Source organism: Dermacentor variabilis, chromosome 5 (genome assembly GCF_050947875.1).
Source record: "Dermacentor variabilis isolate Ectoservices chromosome 5, ASM5094787v1, whole genome shotgun sequence".
NCBI classification, from domain to species: domain Eukaryota; kingdom Metazoa; phylum Arthropoda; class Arachnida; order Ixodida; family Ixodidae; genus Dermacentor; species Dermacentor variabilis.
The window spans coordinates 194,251,830-194,277,114 of NC_134572.1; the positions used below are offsets into that span (position 1 = coordinate 194,251,830).

The 25,285-nt window shown below is 49.6% G+C and overlaps 1 protein-coding gene across 1 annotated transcript in view; it reads right to left on the reverse strand.

Moving 5' to 3' along the window:
* Window positions 1-24,749, reverse strand: part of LOC142582064 (uncharacterized) — a 60,787-nt gene extending 36,038 nt beyond the window's left edge. Inside the window, exons 1-2 of the mRNA XM_075691484.1 lie at window positions 24,620-24,749; window positions 24,031-24,563 (exon numbers count right to left, since the gene is read on the reverse strand). Of these exons, the coding sequence (XP_075547599.1) occupies window positions 24,031-24,563; window positions 24,620-24,689 (603 nt within the window). The 5' untranslated portion in view covers window positions 24,690-24,749. The remainder of the gene's footprint in view (window positions 1-24,030; window positions 24,564-24,619) is intronic.
* Between the last annotated feature and the right edge of the window lie 536 nt (window positions 24,750-25,285).

Sequence of the window (25,285 nt, forward strand, 5' to 3'; positions counted from 1 at the left end):
CTGATGGCGGCGAGGTGAGGGCGAGCGGCTGTAGGGAAGGTTCGGTGCAGCGGCATCAGGGGTAGTGGGTTCATGGCGGGTGGCATAGGGTACAGAAGGTCCATGGGTGCGGGTATAAGTGGCGGCGTAAGTCCGAGGAGGTGGTGGCCATCGGTTGCGTCAGTGACGAGCGACGTGGCCGATGCGACAGCAGTGGAAGCAGATCGGCCTGTCATCAGGGATACGCCATTCGGACGGGTTGCGGCGAGATGTGGCAGAAAAAGACTGCCGGGGACGAGGAGGGCTGCTAGAGAACTGGGAAACCGTGAGTGGAGACGATGAACACACGGAGTTGAGACCCATGTTCTCAAATTCCTGTCTGACAACAGCCTGAATCATCGCAATCGTGGTTGCTGGTGGATCGGGAGGCGTCGCGGAGAAAGCTGACAAACAGGCGGCCTCGAGCTCACGGCGAACAATACGGGTTACGTCGTCACAGGGCGTGGTCTGACGCGGTCGACCCTCACATGTCGACGTAGCAGCAGTGTTTGGTAGCCGCGAGATGCGATGTGCGATACGGCGGCTCTTAGCTTGTTCAAGGCGACGCCATTCTTTGATGATGGCGTCGATAGTCGAGAAGTGGCCGAAAACAAGCAAATTGAAAGCATCGTCGGCGATGGCCTTTTAGCGCATGCGATACTTTATCTGCTTCAGACATAATATCGTATGCTTTGCGGCAGAGAGCCAAGACGTCGAGGATGTATGAAACGTACGGCTCTGTAGATGTCTGAGCACGAGACGCAAGAGCCTTTCTCGCGGCAGCCTTGCGCCCAATGGGGTCGCCGAACAGTTCCCTGAGCTTTTCTTTGAAGCTGTCCCAACTGTTTATCTCGTCGTCATGCGTTTGGTGTCACACGCGTGGGGTTGCCGCCGAGATAAAAGATGACATTGGCGAGCATGATCGTTCGGTCCCACCTGTTATTAGCACTGGCGTGTTCGTAGAGCTTGATCCATTCGTCAACGTCCTTTCCCTCCAGGCAAGAGAACACATCAGGGTCGCGATGTTGGGCAACCGTGATGATTGGAGCAGTCGGACAAGCCGAAGCCGTTGCACAGGCGGTCTCGTCACCGGAAGGCATGGTTGCAAGATCGATGTACCGACCACTCCGGAGTTCCGTGGTGAGGACGGGAATCGCTGACCTCCACCAGAATGTTACGAGTGGAAATACACAGACGAAAGAGGCTATTTACAGGCCATTTACACTTCAGCCAGACCGCCAGGCCGACACTCGCTCGCGCCAAGGGCACAGACCCACTTCGTCGTCGTTCTCGCGGCGGCTCGTCCCTCGAGCATCGCTCGATGATATTGTAATAATATAAACGATGCCGTTGCTTGTTTTACCTCTTTTATGATTGACGCCGCTTTGGAGTGCATTGCACAAACGAATGGGGCGCCGAAGAATAGGTGAGTGCCCTGGTGGAACAAGGATTGCGGGAATGCACGAAAAAAAGAATAAGGCTTTGGACAGGCTGCGCCACTCTCCATCCACTGAGAACTTCATTAACTTCAAACACACAAAGTCCCAAGGAAGACGAACACCGCGCACCGCTAAAAGTGAAGCTGGGAAGAATACGCCTCCGGCATTATCTCCTAAAAACAAGAAGGTAAAGTATGGAATCGCTTGAAAAAACATTAGTAGGCCAGGAACTTTGCCTCCTGCTTTTAGTCGGTGCCCAAGGCAATAACCTTGAAGACCAGGCTAACGCCCTTGGACAGCATTACGAGCATGTGTTCAGCTCCGAACAGTACTCGAAGCCTTTTCTTAAATTAAAACAATCTGCGGAAAGCAAGCCATTCAATAGAAAGTGTGGTGAAAACGAACCTTACAACCGTCCATTCAGTGTTACGGAATTCAGAGCATCATTAAACACTTGTCAAAGCTCTGCTCCCGGAGCCGACCGTATTATGTATGAGATGATAATGCATCTTAACTCTGACGCTCAAATGGCTCTGCTGTCCCTCTTTAACACTATTTGGACAACGGGGTACTTTCCACTGGCATGGAAAGAAGCCATCGTAGTACCCATTCTAAAACAAGGTAAAGATCCATCCTCAGTGGAAAGTTACCGTCCCATCGCTTTAACCAGTTGTCTTTGCAAACTTTATAAAAAATGATAAATCGCAGGCTTTTATATTTCCTTGAAGAAAACAATCTGCTCGATCCTTACCAGTGCGGCTTTAGAGAATCGCGTTCTACAACAGGCAGTCTTGTTCGCATGGAAGCAAATATTCGCGACACTTTCATACACAAAGAGCTTTTCCTGTCTGTCTTCCTCGACATGGTAAAAGCATATGATACAACGTGGCGGTTTGGAATATTACGAGATGTTTCAGAAACTGGTATTCGGGGGAATATGCATAGCATATTTCAAAGCTACTTATCAAATCGCGCGTTCCGTGTTAGAGTTGGGACTGCTCTGTCCAGACCACATACACAGAAAACCGGAGTGCCGCAGGGAGGCGTACTCAGCTGTACACTTTTAATCATAAAAAGGCACTCTTTGCGTTCAGCAATACCACACGGCGTGTTCTACGCCCTATATGTAGATGATATACAGATGGGTTTCAAGTCATGTAACCTCGCAATCTGTGAACAACACATCCAAATTTGACTGAACAAAGTGTCTAAATGAGCCAGAGAAAATGGCTGTAAAATAAATCCCAATAGAAGCTCGTGCGTTTTATTCACACGAAAGAGAGGACTGACCGCAGATCCCAATATACACCTAAATGGACAGCGCATACCTGTAAATACAGAACACAAATTTCTGGGCATTATTCTGAATGAAAAATTAACAATCATTCCGCACCTAAGGTATCCTAAATATAAATGCCTATAAACAATGAACATTCTGAATATCTTGTCGCATGCAACATGGAGCAGTGACAGGAAATGCCTCATGAATGTATACAAAAGCCTTATACGTACACGCCTAGACTACGGGGCCGTGGATTACCAGTATGCCACTCCAAGCGCCTTAAAGATTCTTGACCCTATTTGTCATCTAGGTATCCGCCTTGCTACCGGTGCTTTCAGGACGAGTCCTGTAGAGAGTCTCTACGTTGAAGCCAACGAGTGGTCGCTTCATCTTCAGAGGTCCCATACTGCAGTTTTTTTACTTTCTGAAAGTTAACGCGAGCAGCGACCATCCATGTTACGAAACCATAAACGACCTCACATCTGCAAAGCTGTTTGATAATCGGCCTGCAGCAAGAGAACCATTTTCTCTGCGCGTTAGAAAACTTTTTGAGGAAATGGACGTTCTGATGCTTGTGCAAAACCTCATGGTCCCAGCGAAGCCATTGCCGCCATGGCAGTGGCAGCACATAGAATGCGATACATCGTTCGTAGAGGTTACAAAACATGTTCCAGAGGCACACATAAGAATGCATTTCTTAGAACTCCAGCACAAGAACCCGTACATGGAATTTTACTCTGATGCTTCGAAGTCGCATGCTTGCGTTTCGTATGCAGCTGTCGGCCCATCGTTCTGCGAATCCAACGTTATGCACCCGGAAACAAGCATCTTCACCGCAGAGGCGTACGCAATGTTGTCTGCTGTTCAACAAATCAAGAAAACAAAGCAACAAGAAAGCCATTGTATTTACAGACTCCCTGTCTGTCGTAAAATCTTTGATGTCACTCAAGAACCTCAAGAACCCCATGCTATATTCACTCCTGTGCAAATTACATTCGAATAATAAACACATCATAGCATGTTGGGTGCCTGGGCACAAAGGCATCGAGGGCAACGCCCTTGCTCATGAAATTGCCACATCCGTTACAACAAAAGCTGGCAACTTTTCCATAGGTATCCCACCTTCAGACCTAAAACTATTTTTGCGCAAAAAGCTTTCAATGCATTGGCAACAGATGTGGAACGCTGAAACTTCCAATAAACTCCATTTAATTAAGCCACACTTAGGAAATTGCACACCAATAACAAAAACACGGCGAACTGAAGTCACATTCTGCCGCCTTAGGATAGGGCATACCTATGGCACACACTCGTATCTATTGACCGGTAGCGAAGCTCCAACGTGCTGTAAATGGGGCGAGACACCGACCGTCCCCCATGTCCTTATGGAGTGTCGGGAAGCGTAATATCAATGGAAAAAGCACTTCCCTCTAGCCTACCGACAGCAGATCCCTTTACACTCGTGTATGTTCCTTGGTGCTGACGGCCTCTAATCAGAGGGTCCTGCTGCGAAAGCAGCCCTTTGTAAAGCGCTTGCCTCCGGGCCCTTTCACTTAAAGGGAAGCTGAAGAGTCTGTCGAATTCAATAAGACACCCATATACGGATGCGGGAACCTTATAAACCATGAAGGCAAAATTTTGGGGGGGATTTATCACTTAGGAGCGACGCAATCGTCGGTTAAAATTGCGCTGTAGCTCCGCCCCCCGTCGAGCGCCGCGCGCTGCTGCTGACGCTGACGATGCGAGCGGAGACCGGAAACCGCGGCGTAGTGACGTCAACACTGGTGTTCCGCTCCTTCGTAGTGTCCGCGACCGTGCCTGACCGGGCTTATTTCTGCGTGCGTGCCGTCCTGATCTGCTTCGCTCGACCCCACATTCCTTCGTTTGTGTGCATATAGGAGGGGTAGTTGACGTGCGCAGCATGAGTTGAACTTGTAGGCCGATCATGTCGCTGTTCTGTGCAGCCTACGCTTGTACGAACACCAGCGGCCGCGACGATGTTTCGATGTTCCATTAGTTCCTGCAAGACAAGAAGCTTTCAGCTAAGTGGGAGGCTGCTGTGAAGCGAAACAACTTCAAGCGCTCAAGAACAACAGTGTTGTGCTCTAACCACTTCCGTGACGATTACTACCGGAGTTTATCAATAATGCATGCTTTCGGTTCTGCTAAAAAAAAATTAGCACGCTGAACGGAAGGTGCATGTTTATCTCCCTCCCTTGACGCAGGTTTCATCGCCAAGCGCTGCGAATTTTCTATTCGCACGTGTGTTGTGAAACAGCCTGCATGCAGCTACCTTAACGCAGTGCAAGCGTAAAGTTTGCATGTGTTGGAAAGCCTGCTCACGCCAGGATGCTGCGCTCCCCCTTCTGTCGCACACAGAGAAACCGACCATCTCACGTAGCTGACGGAATTTTCCGGTTACGAGTAGCGTGCGGATGGCGCGCTGATGAAGGTTCTATACTATACGTGCTACAACAGCCAATGAACTTTTCCCGCGTTTAAACCGTCTGTGTAGATTGCCGACAGCTTTGGGGCAGCGCACAAATGCCGAAGACCGCATCACCGCTTACGTTCTACGAGGAGGCATGCGGGAACATAACAATACAGTTGTTTGCCCGGAAACGTACTCACCGGAACGCTGAATGCAGCTTAGCAAGAAACATACTCGCCAAAGAACATTTCCAACACAAGGAGATGCTAACACTTCGCCTTCGTTCGCGTGGAAAGCAGTGCTTGCACCAGCATTTTTTGCTTCTTGGAGAGGCCGGCTCTTCGCACTCGGCTCGTACATGTAGGGAGTAAAGTATAAACCCCTTACAAGTGATCTTGCACGCGACGACAGCGCGACAAGCGAGGCGATGTCTGTCGCGTTCACTCGTCGCCTGCAAGCCGAACTCCACGCGAGCGACGGCTTTGAGCGACGACTTCCCGGCATGAGGGCAGCAGTATACGCGCCGAAACTAGCGTGACGCATGCTATATCAATTTTAGTTGATGTATTTTACTGAAGAAGGGGCATAAAATATTTCTGAAGGTCTTGCACTAGGTTCTTATTTTTGCACCTGTAAAATTCAATAGTTTGCTCGTTCCGTGCGACAAACAGTAGTATTTGAGTTATGTACATCCAGTTTCGGCTTCGCACTATTGGCTAGTCGCTCTTAGCATTTCCGGGCGACGAGTGACGAGTTCTAGATTTCTAGAAACGAGTGATCGAGCGACAACACCGAGCGATTTGTTCAAGCGAAGGCCCGTTTTGTCGCTCGAAGCCGTCGCCCGTCACCGTCGCGCGCAAAATCGCTCTCGTGGAGTTTGGACTTAACGCCGAACTCCTCAGAGAAACGCAAGCTCTCGAAATGTTCCATGACCGTCTCAGCAAAACACCACCAAACTACCTTGGACCGTCCTTCGTGTGTAGCGGCAGCAGTCGGTCCGGACGAACACCATTGTTGACGTCACGAGGCGCCCGACCAAGCACAGGCGAAAACGAGGCCCGCGAGCTGGGCGTGTCTGCTGCTGTACTTTTCGTCGAAATAAAATATGTTTCCGCTTTCTTTCGCTCAATTTCGATGCGTTATTCGAATTCAGAGAGGTAAAAACCACGACGTACTGCTCTTCACTCATTTTTTTTTCTGGAAAAGCTTTCAGCTTCCCTTTAAGGACCCCATTGAGGCTGTAGTGCTACTGGCATATATAAGTTTTTAGCATTTCACACCTTCATGGTATAACTTTCAGGTTAACAGCACGCCTCGCAAGCCATTGTCATTATGTTAACGTGTTCACATTGTTGCGTGTGGAATGACACAGACGAAAGATGCTATTTACACGCTATTTACAATGGACCCAGGCAGCCAGGCAGACACTCGCTCGTGCCAAAGGCACCGACCAACTTCTTCGTCGTTCTCGCGGCGGCTCGTCTCTTGAGCATCGCTCGATGATATCGTAATATTACCACCCGGCGGCAAAAGCACCGTCACAGTGCTGTTAAATATCCAAGGTGCATAGAGAGTTCCAGGGCTTGAGTCGGGCAACGTGGACAATGTCACTGGTTGTCACAGCGGAGGATGTAGTGGGCGTGGCTAAAACAATTTCATAGGTGACATCGGTCACTTTGCGTATCACGCGATATGGGCCTGTGTAACAGGAAAGGAGTTTTTCACAAAGGCCGACTTTACGCGATGTTGACCAAAGCAACACGAGGGCGCCGGGCACAAAAGGGACATCACGGTAACGGAGGGTGTAGCGTTGTTTCTGCTTGTCTTGAGACACTTGTAGACGAGCGCGCGCAAGTTGGCGAGCATGGTCAGCATGGGCGATTGCGTCACGGGCATAATCGCTAATTGAAGCTGTAGCGAACGGAACCACAGTGTCCATTGGTAGCGTCGGTTCGCGACCATACAAGGGGTAAAACGGGGACAAGCCAGCAGTTTCGAGACGGGAAGAGTTATATGCAAAGGTAATGTAAGGCAGAGCCAGGTCCCAGTCACAGTGGTAGTCTGAAACATATTTGGATAGCATGTCTGAAACGCTCAGTGAGGCCGTTCGTTTCGGGGTGGTAGGAGGTGGTAAATTTATGCTGTATTGAGCAGACACGCATGATGTCGTTAATGACTTTGGCCAAAGAGATGCGGCCGCGAACTCTAAGCAATTGACGCGGAGTCCCATGCATCAAAATGATATCATGTAGAGGGAAGTCCACAACATGAGTTGCGCAACTGGCCGGGTGAGCACGGGTTACGGCGTAGCGGGTCGCGTAGTCCGCCACAACTGCAACCCACTTGTTTCCGGATGTAGATTCCGGAAATTGGCCGAGAAGGTCCAAGCCGACACGATGGAAGGGCTCGGCAGGGATGTCGAGCGGCTGCAAGTAACCAGCGGGGAGCTGGGAAGGCTTCTTGCGTCGTTGGCAAAGTTCACAAGCGGCGACGTAACGTCGTACGGAACGGGCAAGGCCCGGCCAGAAAAAACGGTGACGTACGTGGTTATAGGTTCGAGATACGCAGAGGTGTCCTGCCGTTGGTGCGTCGTGAAGCTCTTCTAGAACGGTGGAGCGGAGGTGTTTAGGTATTACAAGCAGGAACTCAGAGGCGTCAGGATGAAGGTTACGACGGTACAGAGTACCGTCGCGGAGTACGAAGAGGCGTTGAGCAGCATCGGTCGGAAAGTGTTCAAACCGTCGATGAGTCCTCTGATGTAGGCGTCACGGCGTCGCTCGTCGGCGAAATGAAGCAGCTGGGATGCAGAGAATACGCAAGAAGCACTTGCAATATTGGAGGAGTCAGAGTCGTGAACAGGGTAACGCGACAAACTGTCAGCGTCTTGGTGCAGGCCGCCAGACTTGTACACCACGGGATATAAAAATTCCTGTAGCCTCAAGGCCCATCGACCAAGACGGCCTGTAGGATCCTTTAGCGATGAGAGCCAGCAGAGAGCATGATGGTCAGTGACTACGGAAAAAGGGCGACCGTAAAGGTAGGGACGGAACTTCGCAACCGCCCAGAGAACAGCAAGGCATTCGCGTTCCGTAATGGAATAGTTGCGCTCCGATGGTGCTAGGAGGCGGCTCGCATACGCAATAACGCTATCTTTGCCACGCTGACGCTGGGCTAAGGCGGCACCTATGCCATGACCGCTGGCATCTATACGTAATTCTGTAGGGGCGTCAAGGTCGAAGTGGGCGAGAATGGGTGGTAACGTTAGAAGAGTGAGCATTACTGACGAGGCGGCGGCTTCTGCAGTACCCCACGAGAATTGTACGCCTTTCTTCAAAACATTAGTTAGGGGTCTAGCAATTGTCGCAACATCTCGAACAAAACGACGAAAGTACGAGCATAGCCCTACAAAACTTCGAACGTCTGCGGCTGTCTTCGGAACCGGAAAGTCTCGGACAGCGCGAGTTTTGTCGGGATCAGGCTGTGCTACGGAGGCATCAACGAGGTGGCCCAGAACAGTAATTTGGCGGCGGCCGAAACGACATTTAGACGAGTTAAGTTGCAGCTTCGCCTTTCGAAATACATCAAGTATAGTTGTGAGGCGCTCAAGGTGAGTGTCGAACGTTGGCAAGAAGATGATGATGTCGTCGAGGTAGCAGAGGCATGTCGACCATTTGAAACCTTGGAGCAAGGAGTCCATCATACGCTCAAAGGTGGCAGGGGCGTTGCATAATCCAAAAGGCATTACTGTAAATTGGTACAGACCATCAGGTGTGATGAACGCGGTTTTTTCTCTGTCCACATCGTCAACAGGTATCTGCCAATATCCCGAACGAAGATCAATAGACGAGAAATAGCTGGAACCGTGCAGGCAGTCAAGGGCGTCGTCTATACGCTGGAGTGGGTAGACGTCCTTCTTTGTAATGCTGTTCAGATGGCGGTGGTCTACACAGAAGTGCTACGTGTCGTCCTTCTTCTTAACCAACACAACAGGTGACGCCCAGGGACTCGATGAAGGCTCAATGATGTTTTTATCGAGCATTTTGTTCACTTCATCTTGAATTACTCGGCGTTCCGACACAGAAACTCGGTACAGTCGTCGGTGAATAGGCGCAGCACCGCCAGTAAGAATGCGACTCTTGACCGCGAGCGTCTGGCCTAAAGGCCGATCGTCGAAGTCGAAAATATCGCGGTTGGACGATAATACTTTCCAAATGTCTTCAGCCTGCGTAGAGGACAGGTCCGTCGCCACCATTTTCTTTATGTCGGGATCGACGCCCGAAGCTGGCGCGAGGGGCATGCTAAGCTCGCGAGAACCATCGGTCGATAACTCTGCCACGTATTGGTCGCCGAGACACTCAATGGTGGCAAGGCAAATACCTTGCGGTAGAATTTGCTTTCCCAATCGAAAGTTACAGACAGGCATGCGAGTGTGGTTCGCAGTAATAGTAAGTATACTGTGAGGCACAGTAACGTCATACTGCTTTGGAATGTCGGGCAGAGGAGTGACGAGGTACTCGCCATCAGGAACTGGTGGGAAAGACAACAGTTCAATGTAGGCTATGGACTTTGGCGGCAGGCGAAGAAAGCCGGTGGAGCGTAAGCGGCAGTGGGGCGCGTCAGAAGGTTCTGCGAGCATCGGCAACTCAAGGCGAAGGGTACTGGAAGAGCAGTCAATAAGAGTAGAATGGGCGGAGAGAAAATCGAGGCCGAGAATGAGGTTGTGGGGGCAATGAGCAATTACGGTGAAGAGGACAGGAGTGTGGCGGCCGGCGATGCTGACACGTGCCGTAAACGTGCCGATGATAGGTACTGTACCGCCATCCGCGTGCCGACGCCGGGGTGAGGAGCTTGTTAAGTCGTTGTCGGAAGGCAGCACTCATAATAGAAAGATGTGCTCCTGTATCGATGAATGCCGTGACAGGATAGCCGTCAACGTCAACGTCAAGAATGTTTCGGTTAGTAGGTAACGTGATCAGAGGATTTGAGGGCAGGGTCGACAACGCAGCTTCACCCCCAGAAGCTGCAGTGCCTAGTTTTCCGGCTGGGCCCGGGAGGCGATAGGCGGCGAAGAGAAGCGGCGGGGTTGTGGCGAACGAGACTGGTGGCGTCGAGGTAAGGGCGAGCGGCTGTAGCGAAGGTTCGGAGCAGGGGCATCAGCGGTAGTGGGTTCATGGCGGGTGGCATAGGGTACAGAAGGTCCAAAGGTGCGGGAATAAGTGGCGGCGTAAGTCCGAGGAGGTGGTTGCGGCACTGCCGGACGAAGTGGCCGATGCGAAAGCAGTGGAAGCAGATCGGCCTTTCATCAGGGGTACGTCATTCGGACGGGTTGCGGCGAGATGTGGAAGAAAAGGACTGCCGGGGACGAGGAGGGCCCCTAGATAACTGGTGAACGCTGGGTCGAGATTTGGAGCACACGGTGTTCAGACCCATGTTTTCAAATTCCTGTCTGACGAGGGCCTGAATCATCGCAATGGTGATTGCTGGCGGATCGGGAGGCGTCGTGGAGAAGGCTGGCGAACAGGCGGCCTCGAGTTCGCGGCGAACGACACGGGTGACGTCGTCACAGGTGGTGGTCTGACGCGGTCGACCCTCACATGTCGACGTAGCAGCAGTGTTGGGTAGCCGCGCAATGTGGTGTGGGATACGGCGGCTCTTAGCCTGTTCAAGGCGACGGCATTGCTTTATAATGGCGTCGATATTCGAGATGTTGCCGAAAACAAGCAAATTGAGAACGTCGTCGGCGATGCCTTTTAGCACATGTGCCACTTTATCTGCTTCGGAAATATTATTGTCACCTTTACGGCATAGAGCCAAGACATTGATGATATAGGAAACGTATGGCTCCGTAGAGGACTGAACACGAGACGCAAGAGCCTTTCTCGCGGCAGCCTTGCGCCCAATGGGGTCGCCAAACAGTTCCCGTAGCCTTTCTTTGAAGCTGTCCTAACTGGTTATTTCGTCATCATGCGTTTGGTGCCACACGCGTGGGGTGCCGCCGAGATAAAAGATGACATTGGCGAGCGTAATCGTTGGGTCCCACCTATTATTAGCATTGGCGTGTTCATAGAGCTTGATCCGGTCGTCGACATCCTGTCCCTCCAGGCCAGAGAACACACCTGGGTCCCGATGTGGAGCAACCGTGACGATTGAAGCAGTCGGACAAGCCGAAGCCGTTGCTGAGGCGGGCTCGTCACCGGGAGGCATGGTGACAAGCTCCGTGTGCCGACCACTTCAGAGTTCCGTGGTGAGGACGGGGATCGCTGACCTCCACGAGAAATGTTACGTGTGGAAAGACACAGACGAAAGATGATATTTACACTCTATTTACACTGGAGCCAGGCAGCCAGGCTGACAATCGTTCGTGCCAATGGCACCGACCAACTTCCTCGTCGTTCTCGCGGCGGCTCGTCTCTTGAGCATCGCTCGATGATATCGTAATATCTTACTTCTGGTCGTATGCCTCCATACAGCCACGCTATCTCGTGATAGACAGCCACCATACCCTTTGTTGTTATTTTCCTCACCCGCTACCTAACATCATTGCTTGGCACTCTTTGGCCATGACTGGCCCTTGCGCCACAAAACGCTATACATCATCATCATCATCATCATCATCCTTCTAGTACACAGAGTAGGCAGCCGGTACTTTCACTGGCTAACCTCACTGTCTTTCCTCCCCTTTTGTCTCTCTCTCTCCACCTCCAGTTATCTTGGGATGAAACTATGGGTATGGACTGGTGTGGAAGCGCGAAGTTGTCAGAATGTTTTGTTTGGGGTCTTCGGTGGCAGCAAATCCAAAATCAAAAGTTGTCAGTGTTACAGTGCATCGGCAATGGTAGTCCGTCCTTTACTTGGGTTCCCATAGCGCTTAAGTCCCGGATTTGTTATCTCTAAAAAACTCCTCGATGTGGCGTCTATTGAAGCAGCGCTGACAGCCCTACTAAAAACATTTAGATGTAGTTCTGTTGTAGAAAGAAGCAAAATGTGGCGCCCTGTGTCCAACAACTGCTCCTTCTGTCTGCCACGGCTTGATGCTACTAAATGGTGGACTAATTCCTTCTCAAAACTATCTTGAGGCACATTCTTACAATAAGCGAATAAGAGGAGCCCGAGTAGCTCGGCTTCTTGTTAGTTGTAATCACATGAACATTATAGGTAATGAAGCCATAGAAAGGATATGGGTAAATAAGCTGTCATGTTACACTTGAAACGTAGAAATGATAAATAAAATGCATAATAAAGTAGACGGAAAGACAAGTTGCCGCTTGTATTAACCGTAATCGAGCAAATATACCGTATTTGCTCGATTATACCGCGCCACCGATTACAAAGCGCAGTTGCGTTACCACCTAAATATAAAAAAAAAACTTCGTGCCACTTCTAACGCGCAGCAATAACGAAACCGGAGTCGATGCGTACCGTGTTGAAACGATGTTATGCAACATACAAACGCACACAGACACGCACACAGCTGAACCTTAGCGGCTAGTCCCTATCAGTGTCTAACGACACCTCCTTTCAACTGTCTACCAACTACAGAAAGTCATCTGCAGTTTCATTTACCGCATTAGAAATGCAACATATCTGGAAGATAGCGCAGCTGTCGTCTGCGGGAGGGCATTGCGCGCACCATGGAACCACCTTGCGATCTATTCGAGCGATGTCTACGACCCGTTCAATGGCAGTACGGCTAGCTACCTTGTATTGGTTTTCTTTTTTAGTAAGAATCGGTTTGCTTTTAATTTTTGAGTAGAATTAGCTACGATTGTAAAGCACATTCACATTTGAAAGCATCTATTACTCAAAAAAAAGGTGCGCGTTAGAGTTGTGCAAATACAGCACTTCGCATTATGTATGCGGTGCTCATGCTATGGATTTCAAATGCGCTTGGTGGTACCGAAGGAGGGGTTCATCAGCAGGTGTCTCGCAGCAACAAATGCTGCCATCCGCCTGCGTGTTTGCTAGTACCGCCATGCATTAAACTCCTATAGTGGGCGAAAAGAAGCCTTTCTCCTCCACTTGTTGCAGCAGTTAGAAATAAACGAGCGTGCGCAGAAACCTCGCGTGCAACTTCGTGCCCATGTCAGTGTGTTTGGGAGATGCATGGCAATCTCCGGTTCAATACTAGTGCCACCTTGATTTGCTTCTTCTGAACACAAGTGTACCTGTCTGCAGATGACATTGGCTCTACCCCGTGAATGGTGCTTACGATCGTTACTACAGAATTTTACATCCAGCGGACAAAATTATCCCATTGTCGCTCAGCACGGGCTCTTCGTGCCCGCGAGGTTGGCGCTTGAGAAATTGTGGTCGAGCGATAGGGCACTCTTTAGGAACACGGCTCTGCTTCACTGTGCCTGTGCCTTCGTAGCCCTGTTCCTTGAGACGCCTGAGTAGCGGCATGCCTGTGAATACATTATCAAAATAGAAAAAAGAAAGGAAGGTCGGGCGTCTCTGCTGCGAGTTCATCCACCATTTGAAGAAGGGGCGCCGCTGCTTTTCCGAAGTTCTTTTACTATTTTTTCAGATGTTCCGGGATACCCTGCTTGCCTTGATACACTTTGAAGTTTAAAAGTTATCCGTTCTTGGCATTTAGGCACCATACTTTATACCCAAAGCGGATAGGCTTTCCGCGTATAAACTGTTTACAGCCATGACGACCATAATACTCAATCATACTTTCGTCATAGCTCAGGTGGCGCACAGGTTGAAAGTGCTCCAGAAACCTTGCTTTCAATAGTGTCATCAATGGACGCAACTTTGCCAACTTGTCACTAAGCGTTAGGCTTGCATTTCGCACAGTGCAGGAATCGCATTATCTGTACGAAGCGATTTCCTCGCATAGCATTGTAGGCCATCGTGTTGCGCATATCGAAGCCGCTGTCCCAACGGCACTTTTTTCCCTGGCTAGCGGTTTGAGCCGGACAAAACGAGCACTCCAAGAAAAACCTAATTCTTCTTTGGTAACCTCCGTCTCGGGCCTATTGAAAAAATAACGCATACTTTGTTGTTTCTTCGACTAGCAGCTCCACGACGGCTTCGTCAAAAAAAGATTTCGAACAACTCAACATGTTAAAAGTCCCTGTAAGCAGCAAAGTTCGGGTAGGGAAATATGCCAAGGCTTTTCTGGAGATTACCGTTCGTCCACTTGGAAGCAGTGGATAATTTTGCAGGAATGGCCGCATCAACTACAGCAGAAGAAACCTGGTTCCGTCACCTAGCCCGCCGGGGTCGTCTTCGTCCGAGTCGGATCCACCGATGCGGCGTCCGTCAGAGAAAAAAAGTTTCAGCGCCGGCTCATAGCTGCCACCCGATTAGATTGTCAATGAGCCGGCTGAGTCTTCATCGGCCGACTCTTCATCCGAATAGGTGCTAGCCTCTCCCGGGTCGATATAAGTCACTGACAAGTCGTCATCGTCTTCGTCGAGTATCTTCGCTATTTATTCCAACATCAACCTATTCAGACAATAAAAATAAGGAATAACTACTGCGGTAACATGCTAGCAGCCGTGCAAGAGATGAGAATGCCGTTTTTAAAAAAAATAAAAATGTTAGGTAACCTAAAGGCACAGCGTGACCATATGGCAACGCGCAAGATAGCACGCTCGTTCATGGATAAATCAAACAATAATCTTTCACAAATGCTCATCGAAGGTCACATATTCAAAGAGCAATATGGAGGTAAGGATATCCGACTATTGCTCAAACAAGTAGTGAAAAAAACATTACCCCTTGGAGTGATGCATGGCGACGCTACTCGCACAGCAACGCTTATTCCCGCCCTTGCGAGGGGCTGCGACAGAACGACTGACAACTGCTGCCACTTGAAATCCATAAAGGGAACTCTCATCTGTCTAACGGCATGTCAAAGGCGATTTTGGTGCCGTTTTGCTAATCTTAATTAATTGAAATCCACTGTGCAGACTAACGAGACCATATGGTCACGCTGGTCTTTGATGGTTTAACAAACTCTGTGTCTGGGTTTGCTTCTTCAGGAGACTAACTCGCTCTCACGCCTCTACGCTTTCAGCTCGTATACCGCCCCTTCTATTGTAGACCACTGCTGTGGTGCCTCTGCCTGTACTCCTGGCCAAGCGGCAGGGTATGTAAACAGCAAATATCCCCAGACACCGATCCCGCTATCACAGTGGTGCACTCAGTTTGAGTGGTTGCCGTGTTGATTCACCTCTTCTCACACAGATATGATTCTTGTATCCTGCTATGGGCGGCTGTACATTGAAAAGCAACACCAAAATCCGTCTCGGATGGCTGCGTCGCCTGCTTCAAGCCTACTTCGGCCAAACAATATTAGTGGCTGGTGACTTAAATGTACCGCACGTGGCCTGCGGATATGCCGCTGTTAGCGCCCGGAGCCAAATAATCATTGGAAATTTTAGTAGACGCCCAGTTTGTGTCTTTTAACGCCCCAGTCACATAAACTCGTCGTTGGGATCATGCCGGTATCCCTACTTATTCCCCGGATGTCACTTAGTGGTTAGGCATGCATTAGTCAACTGGAATCAGGAACCACAAAGTTGGGGTAGTGGGCACTATTCCATACATATAGGCATACATCCAGATTGTCCCCGATGCCTATGCCGTAAGTGTCAAGTAACTAACTGATATCTGTCCCGTGCTAAAATGAATGTGTTGTTTTCGTCGAACGCTGACGATGCTAATGGCGACCCCTTGAAATCATTGGGACTTTGGTTTCCAGTGTTACACTGTGCACATGGGTCGATGAGTCCTGTCCACCAGCGGATTTACAGCTTCTACGTCTGTGGGCAGAGCGTAGTGGTGCGGAGAGTGTTGTGTCTTGCTCTTCAGACTCCGGCTTTGCTCGTTACAACCGCAACCGAACAAGCGCAGTGGCTCGCAGACATGAAAAGAGACTTTCCCGGAGCAACTGGATGGAACGGTGTGCGTCGCCTGCACCTTCATCTCCTAGAGCTCCGGTGTGGTGGACATTCCGGGTGATAGAGCGAGGTCCACGTACTCCTGATTCAGTTTGCAGTACGTGTCTTGCATCCAGACTGGATCCTGCGGTATTCGCATCGGAGGTTGCGCGATCTTTCTATCCGAATTTCGACATAACACCGCCAATCTTTACCCGCTCATTCACTATTCCGGCCCTGTGGCAGGATTCCCTTGCAAGGGAGACGTCGCCGATCAAGTGTTCCCACTCATACCGCTGCCAGACGCCGCGTGCTGTCCCTTCAGGGTCGTGCACCCGTTGCCCCTGCTCATGATTCCCGACTCTGAAACAACGGGCATTCAAAAAAAGAAAATTCGCTGTTGCGCCGGAAAGGCGAATCACTGATTGCGATTGCAAAATAGTAGATAGCTGTACGAAGCAAGGATAGTAGTTTTATCGGCCGTATAAGCCTGTAAACATTGGCTGGTTAAGTAAATTACCAATGATAGAATACGTAAGCGTGACTCAACGATGGCGCAGAAAAAACAGACACACAGAGACAGCGCTGTCTTTGTGTGTCTGCTTCTTTCTACGCCCTTCTTCAGCCGCGCATGCGCATTCTAATATAGAATCAAACTAACTAGCGCGTCAACGTCTTTTATCCAAATTAACCAGCACTGTGTCGGGCGCACAGGTAAACACGAACACACATCATTCGCTGACAGCGGAAACTGTGTGTGAAAACGCTGGAGTTGGGAATCACGGCCCCAGCCGGAACCCAATTGATCTCCGTGAATATGTCGCTTAAACGCGTAAGAAATGTCGAAAGCACAGCACACACGAAGCTACCCACAGTACGCGCACTCTGCAAACATCGCAGTTGGGTTTAAAGATGAGGCCCGTGCGGGCGCGCACTTTAGCCATGTCGGAGACCACTTTCAAGACACATGAGCGCCGGCAACGCGTTCCTACGGCGTCCGCCAAAGGCGTCTACTACGGCGTCCGCGATTCGCGTGGCCAACGGGTTGTGTCAGAACCACCTAGGTTAGGAGAAGGCCTCGGCACTCCTTCCGTGGCGTCACCAAACTAAGCCCGTCCGCCTCCGCTTGAGGTGCCATCGAAAGAAATAAAAAAGCACAATACTGCAGCATGTTCGAGGGTATACCTACGGAATTTATTTGCATCCAGTATAAATTTAGCAATTACGTGATTTAAAAAACTGAGACAAGTTCTTTCCACGTCAACTTCGGCATTTGGAGCAAAGCGGACAATGGCCCCCATAAAACAAAGTGCACTACAGAATTTGGGTATAGAAAGACGGTGCGCCGGAAAAAAATATCTTTCTTTTTTCAGTCTGTCACAGACAGCTGTACAATTCATATCACACATTTTATTTGGCATTGGTTTCCACTATCACAGAATTACATTCGAACACACAACACTCATATCAATAAAATATGACATACATCAACCTCACTAGCTTAATAAGAAAAATCTGCTGAACTTCACAATGCTGAATAATTTTAAAGATTTCCAGAGATGTCAAGACAACATAACACACAGTTCATATATTGTATGCATACACATTTGCGAAAACAGCACACATCATTTTCACTTGAGGGTAATCAACATTCTCTTTTCCTCATTATTCTTTTCTTTGTTTATCTTGTCGTTCTTGAAGGCTGCGTAATTCTTCAGCAGAGTGTTTACTGCTGGATTAAGGATGTTCTTTAACATTGACTCTTGACTGTGACCAGTTGCACAAGTGTAAAGTCTTCACTGCCACAGAGCAAATACTTCATCACACTTAGAAATGCAGCTCTCTGATTACTCTCTGCATGAAACATATTCTCATATTCTTTGCCGTTAATATGTTCTAGCAAACATGAACGACACATGGCTGTGGAAATTTCAGGCTGCCTCTACTCTTATTATCAATCAGCACATGCTCACTGCGTTCAAGCTCTCTCTCAGTAATTGTGAATAAATCACAGCAGTCATTGCAAGGCTGGTGCTTCAAAGCAGCATATGGAGAGTAGCCAGCGATGTACACCAATGCAGGCATGTCTTCCCGGGGCTTCATTAGGTCACAGCTTCTTAGCTTTATGTAATATTTGTCAATCAGCATTTCAACACAGGTCTCTTTGCAAGTGTCAGTGGATGCTGGCATATCTCGCAAGATCAGTGTGTTCTGGAGGCGGATCTTTGCATCAGCTTCAAGTACCTGTGTGATCAACACATTGTAATGGGACCCACACAGCTTCCGATACTTTCCAAACCTAGCTTCGAGGGATAGGTTTGAAATTTTCCAAGGAGAACGTACGTAAAACTGAGCTCCTCCAAACAATACCTTGACACCTTGATCAAGGCGTATGCGGAAAGTCGGAGAGCTGAGTGGGTCTCCTATGTCAACGCACCTGTATGCACACGCCTACATTCCCTGTCATCCACCCAGGTAACAAATGTGTCGAGGAACTGCAGCTGCTCACCATTGATTTCTCGTACTGGCTCTTGCCACACATCTCTCACTCTGTGTCCCTTTTGGGGAGTCTTGACGTTGATCATGCTCCACCATCGCACAATTAGATCAATGAAACTTGCAATACCCTCTGCAAGTGTCAGTTGCAGGGTTTCACCTCTTATCCTCAAAGCAGATGAAACAAAATAGTTAAAAATTTGCAGAGCAAGTTTAACGTTCTGCCTCTCAATATTTGTGGGATTTAAGGCTTTATACGTTAGCCCAAAAGCCACTTTTACAGTATTAGTTGGTTGAGCCTCATGAAGCTTTCTGAGTGATGTGAATGAAGCATCCTCCATTTTCTTACTTTCAGTGGTTTCACAGGGAAAAGGTGGGTAATAGACATTTGTCAGGATTTTTTTGGTTTAGCCAATTGTTCCTGATGCATATCAGCAAATGCACAGAGTCCGCAATATGAAAGAGTGGCTCCTGTGGATTAGCTGGATGGGGGTAAACAATTTCGAGCTTCTGGGCCTCACTGAACATAGCCATTACTTTCCGGTTAATGGAATTATTGTCTGTGATGACTGCAACGATATGAAGGTTCGCTTCTTCAAGCCTCAAGACTACTTTTTACAGTTTCATACAGCTCCTCCGTAGTAATTTTTGACACTGGAAGGATGTGTGCAATATCTTTGAACGGTGACAGGAGAAACTGCACCATAAATACATGCGTTGTCTTAGCAGGTTCAGAACAGTTCGCAGCAGCCCGTGTTATGCTGCCACCCTTGTATTCAAAGAACTGCTGTAAGTGTATCTCATCTACCATTAATGTAGCATTTCTTTCATGAGCTTTGAGCAGAATTGCCCTCCTGTTCATATTTCTTAGGAAGCCCTCTTCATTTTGCTCCTTTAAAGGTCTAACATCATGTGCGCCACAGACACACTTGATTGTTTCAGTATGAGGCAACACTTACTTTTCACTGCTCCTCAAAAACTTTTAGCCATGCAGTGAAATAGCGTACAAAATGCTACACAACACCAAAAGTTCCGCAGAGTACCAAACAGCATTATTCCTCTTCATGAGGAGATGACACTGCTCTTTGAGGAAGATCGCAGCGCCCACCTTTTCGTCCTCCAGAAGGTCTCCACTTGAAATGTCATCAAGAAGTGAGGTCACCAATTTAAGTGCAGCCTTTCCTTTGTCCACTTGTGGTTCTCCTTTAGTACAGTGGTCCTCGACATCAGCCAAGAGCCGAACAAGCACGCGGAAATCGTGAATATGATCCGGGATCTCAACACATTTGTCAGATGTAAGACGAGCCCCTCTCAAAGAAACACGCACAGACATATCCGACGACACAGTCACTGACACCAAAATATCGGGAGCATCTGTTGTCACGTTGATGTGAGCAAAGATCACGCACTTGTCGCAAGGTACCGCTGCCCAAAACATTTCCTCTCCTAGCTTGTGCAGGCGTGAACTGATGTCTTGGAGGCTGTTAACTTTGTTTTCTCGTTCCTCGTTCTCGTGCGCTAAAGATGACTGCTTTAAGGCTCTTTGAAGCTCTTCGTTCTCCACACGTGTTCGCTTTGCATCAGGGTCTTCTCTCGACTGGCGAGAATCCGAAATATATTGCAGGCAGTCGGGAAATATTGTTGAAATGGGATCAGGCGTAAGCCGGGTGACTTTCATTTGAACCTCGATGGTCCGTCCGTCGCAGTCCATGTATTTTGATGTTGTACGTAGGCGCTCGGGCTTGAAATGCCGTGCACAAGCCTGCGAAACAACCAGCGCCGTTGTATTATGAACACACCTTGACGCCTGCAAAACTGTTACATACGCTTACAAAGCTAAGCGCGAGCTCTATTAAAAGCGCATTTTACTGAACCATGAGCCATTCAGCGAATGAATATACGCACACCATCGCAAACGCATGCGAACCCACCTTGGTTGCTCAGTGGCTGTGGTGTTGGGCTGCTGTGCACGAGGTCGCGGGATCAAATCTCGGCCACGGTGGCCGCATTTCGATGGGGATGAAATGCGAAAACACCCGTGTACCTAGATTTAGGTGCACGTTAAAGAACCCCAGGTGGTCGAAATTTCCGGAGTCTTCCACTACGGCGTGCCTCATAATCAGAAAGTGGTTTTGGCACCTAAAACCCCATAATTTAAACTCACGCGAGCCCACGTAGTTTGCACGTGTAAACAAATAGTCACTTGAAAACGTATTTATATAACAATGGAATATCGTAGTTTTCACTAATGCAATTTTATTGTACATTCTTTATATAAATCATCACTACACGAATTGAAAAGCGAGACAACACTTACAGGCGGATCTTTCAGTTTTCCAACGACGACATCGTCCCGTCGCACTGCCCGCTGCCATTCTTTCCTTCGTTCGGGATCACTTGGGAACCCAAACAGCCTGACCTTTGGCCCGTTGTCGTAGTTTCCTCTACAGTTCGGCACACAACACTGGCCCATGACATCGAACAGACCGCACGTTTACACAGAGGAATAAATGCAAAAAAGCGAACCGCGTGCAGCGACGTTCTCCTGCGGTGTCTCGATGGCGCAGGACATGCGCGTCACGTGCGTCGCGTAGCACCGAGCATACAGCGCCATCTCGGCGCGTCCTGATTGGTGGAGCAGTCACGTAGTACCACTCGCACCATCTCGACAAAAACAAGGGCGCGAACGTCTGCGAGCAGCCAACCGTTTGTTTTCTTGATTTTTCGTTTTTAGTTTCTTCGGTGTCATCACACTTGCTCGTAGCGACCTTACTGTACTGCGTACGCCAATGCGTGTGGCGTCTTTTGCGAAAATTCTGACATCGCTTTTTTGTCATTATCGAAGTTTCTCTTGGGTGGAACTTTACTATGAAGTCTGGAGAATGCAAGAATGTGGTCACCTTCCATCTAGTGGCTTTCACACATCAGCGATTTGAAGGATCTCGTAGATGTAACTTTGACAGTTGTGAGCCAAAACGGGGATGACGGTGTTTGCGGAAGACTTGTGCACAAGGCGGCTATCTGGTGTACGTGATTGTTGTTCGCAAGCACCAGAAACAATGTTAGGGTGCAGCTCTCAGGCGCCCGTTCCTGTGTTGGGCACCGGCGTTCATCGGCGTAACTGAGCGAACGAGCACAGTGAAGGATGAAAGAGCGAACGCGGAGCGCAGCGGTTGATGAAAGACGGCGATAGCGAAGAGAGCGCGAGGAGGAAAGCGAAGGAGGAGGGTGCAGCGGTACCATGAAACGGAAAGCGGAGGAGGCGGGTATGGCGAATGCGGGATAAGGAAAGCGTAGTGCCACACAAGACGTATTCTTCGGCAACGATCGCCACGAGGTAGTGCCAGAGTAGCACGCGTCGTTTTTTCACCGATGACGTCATCGATAAGGCATGCGGCGAGCTCGTCCACTGATACCATATATGGAAACAAAGCGCTGCATGAGCGGAGGTGTTTCTGCAGCGGCTGCTGTAAATGGCACCCATGCGTCACTCATGCACTGCGTCTCGCGACCTCCCGATTAGCGAGGCGATCTCGCCCCAGTTCGCACCGTTCGCAACGTGCCGCGTGAGTCGGATTGTCCGAGCCAGCGAATATATTGCGAAATGAAAACACGTATACAGATCCGCTCAAATTTCGCATTAGGGAGTACCTTAATCGTGATTTTTTTTAATTTTGTTGGACCACGTTACATGCGTAACTGGTAACTGTAGCAAGGTGTGAGACTGGACTAGTTGGTATTCCGTGCTGAGGTGGCTAGCGCAGGAGTGGACACGGGACACTGTAAAGGCGACAAGGGCAGGCGCAAACGTCCAACTAGTGTTTATTACAAAAAGGTGCGTATATATACTCTCGCGCACTTGATCATACTCAGTTACGATCGTGCAAGGCAACATGGCCATCACAAATAAACAAGAGCGCACCATGGCCGCGCCATGAATATATATACTTTTTGTAATAAACACCCGTTGGAATATTGCGCTTGTCCTTGTTGCGTTTTTAGTGTCCCGTGTCCACTCTTGCGCTAGTCACTTCAGTGAGACGTAATACGTTTATGGACAAGGTAAAACTCCACAGTGGCATTTGCGCCATTGTGCAGAGGCTTTTTATTGACGTTCGTCTAATTAGATGGCGGCTCACTAGCTGGTCGGTTGGCAGTGCAGCGACTCCCACCAATTACAAAAGTGACAAGCAAAAACTGCTGACAGCATAGGGTGTTACGACTGAACACCGCCAGATGCGTTAATTAGATGTTTGCCCCGAGGCAACATCTCCCCCCTCCCCCCATTCGTCAGCGCCTACCTTAAGTAGTCAACGCAGCGCTGACACCGACTGCTGACGCGTCCACAGAAAGCACCCACCCCCACCCCTATCTGGCAGCCTAACTAATGGTGAAAGCAACCAACCTTAAGTGCTACCTAAGCCCGGCGCTGACCGCGGATTCCTAGGTTGCTATCCCGTCCTCTATTCTAACCTTCGGGTGAGTGGAGGCTTCGGAGAGGGGGATGCTGCGGAGCGTTGCGAAAGCATGGGCGTGATATCGCAGCCGGCTCGGTGATTGCGATTTGCCTGCTATATAGTCCTCAGATTCCCAAGTCCACTCGCCTAAGGAAGAATACGGCATTAAAAGCGGAGACTTTTCGTGCAGCAGGGCCAATGTGTCCTGGTGTGAAGTGGGACGTTTAACTTGCTCCTGCATGGAGCGGGCTTCTGTAACTGGAGCCGTGTAACTAATGCCAATTAAACCCTTTTTTCTCATTCCTACAACTTTAGTTGACGGCCTTGAGGGATCCTTTGGCCTAACGCCACTTCGAGCTGCAACGAGTCCATAAAGTGCTTTCATGTCAAGCGGATAAAATAACACCAATAAACTGCTTTGGAATGAAAATATACTTTGAGCAAGAAACACAAACATTTTTAGGTATTTACGGACATTTTGCTCGAATGCAACAAGGTTGGTCGGAGTTAGGAAATTTCCAAGCAAACATTTTTGTACATACGCGTTTGCTGCTACATTATGCACATGTATAAGAAGGAATTTCCGAATATATTGAAGGAAAACAGGGGGAAGGTGGGAGATGGAAATTCAAGATGATGAGCAAGATCACCTTGTCTCGTTTTGCTTATCGTCTCACAGGTATCCAAGTATCTTAAGATAAAAACGGAATTACCGCATAGGATAATATAATTGCGGTAGTATCTCAAGTGTGTATCTCAAATACTTGTTGCCCGAGTATATTGTATCGTATCACCTTACAATTACCATTGCCCAGCCCTGCCCTATTGTCCATACTCTCTTAGCAGCAAGCACACGACGTTCCGCGCAACACAGTGCGGTTGCATCCCGATACAGCCATCCCGATGATTTCTTTGTGATTTTAAATGTACTCCATCATTTTCGTTCTACTGGTGCTCTAATGACCGGACGGCCAGTTGTGAGCCGTGGTCGCGGACGTGGACAATGGCTCACCTGTTTCGGTGACGCCCGTGCCGGCCGGCTGGCTGTGCCGTTCGCCACGTACTCGAACAGTTCGCCCGAGTAGCGGTTAGACGGCTCACGGTGTCGGGCGGGCTGCGGCTTGCCGGCAGGCGGCTGTCGCGCCATTAAATCCTGCAGCGCAGCCTCAGAGACCCGCGCGAAGAGCGTGTAGTAGCCGCCCGACTCATTCGCCGGCTTGGGGTTGATTGCGAATGCGTTCAGCGCGTAGTGGGGGCTGCGCTTCGGCCTGGTCTTGACCCAGCCCGGTAGTCGGACGTTTCGTGCGGTAGCGCTACGTTTGGGCCTGCCCAGAGAGCCACCCATGGGCTTTGCCGACAGGAGGTGCTTGTCGTCAGCGCTTCGCTTGAGCCTAAATGGCGGCTTAGAACCGGCGGTTTCGTGAAGGTAGAGGTCGAGAATGCGCAGGCTGTCGCGTATCACCGGCTCCAGCTCCTCGCGCGAGCGGCCCTGTGGCAGCAACAGCCCGTGGCGCACGTCCACGATGATCGCTCCTGGCACCACGCCTGCGAGAAGGGCGCTGCAGACGCATGTGGCGGAGGCGCGCGCAGCCATTGCTCACCGGCGTCTTGGCGTCCATGGGCTCGCGCGGTAAGCGCCAGCAGCACGGACAGCAGCGAGGCCACACGCATCCTGCAAACATCAGGGGTATTTGGAGCACTGGACGTGTCTTCGGGGAAAAGTGCTACAATGGTTAAACAACTGTGCCGAGAATAGAGCGGATTCGTTTGGAACGCGCCATTGATGCGAATGAGCCATCTTTGCTGGATGTTCGTCCGAAATCACCTAGCTTTGCGAACAACATCACGGTGGCTGGATGGGTAGCTATGCCGTCTTCGAACGTGAAGCGCAGTTCAACGATTCCCCGCTTCAAGGCCAACTGCAACGAAATTTCTCTTGCGCTAAATGTACCATAGATGCCTAGCGTATACTGTCAAAATGGTATTTGGAAAGCCGTAGGGCTGGTAATTGGTTAATTTTGTTATTAGCAGCTATTAAATAGCGCCTACGCAGAGGATGCGTGCACCTGGCGGCAAAGCGGCAGCGATGCGGATATGGCGAATATTGAAGAAGCGTACGCAATGGTTGATCTCTCAGTTGCGCCTGGAAAGCCAGACGCATTGCTCGCTCTTCATTTGCGAGTTGACGGGCGTCTCTCTCGGCATGAGTTCTCCCTATTGCGCTCGTGATTTGAGCTGTTGTAAGAATAGCGATGCGTTAGATGGCC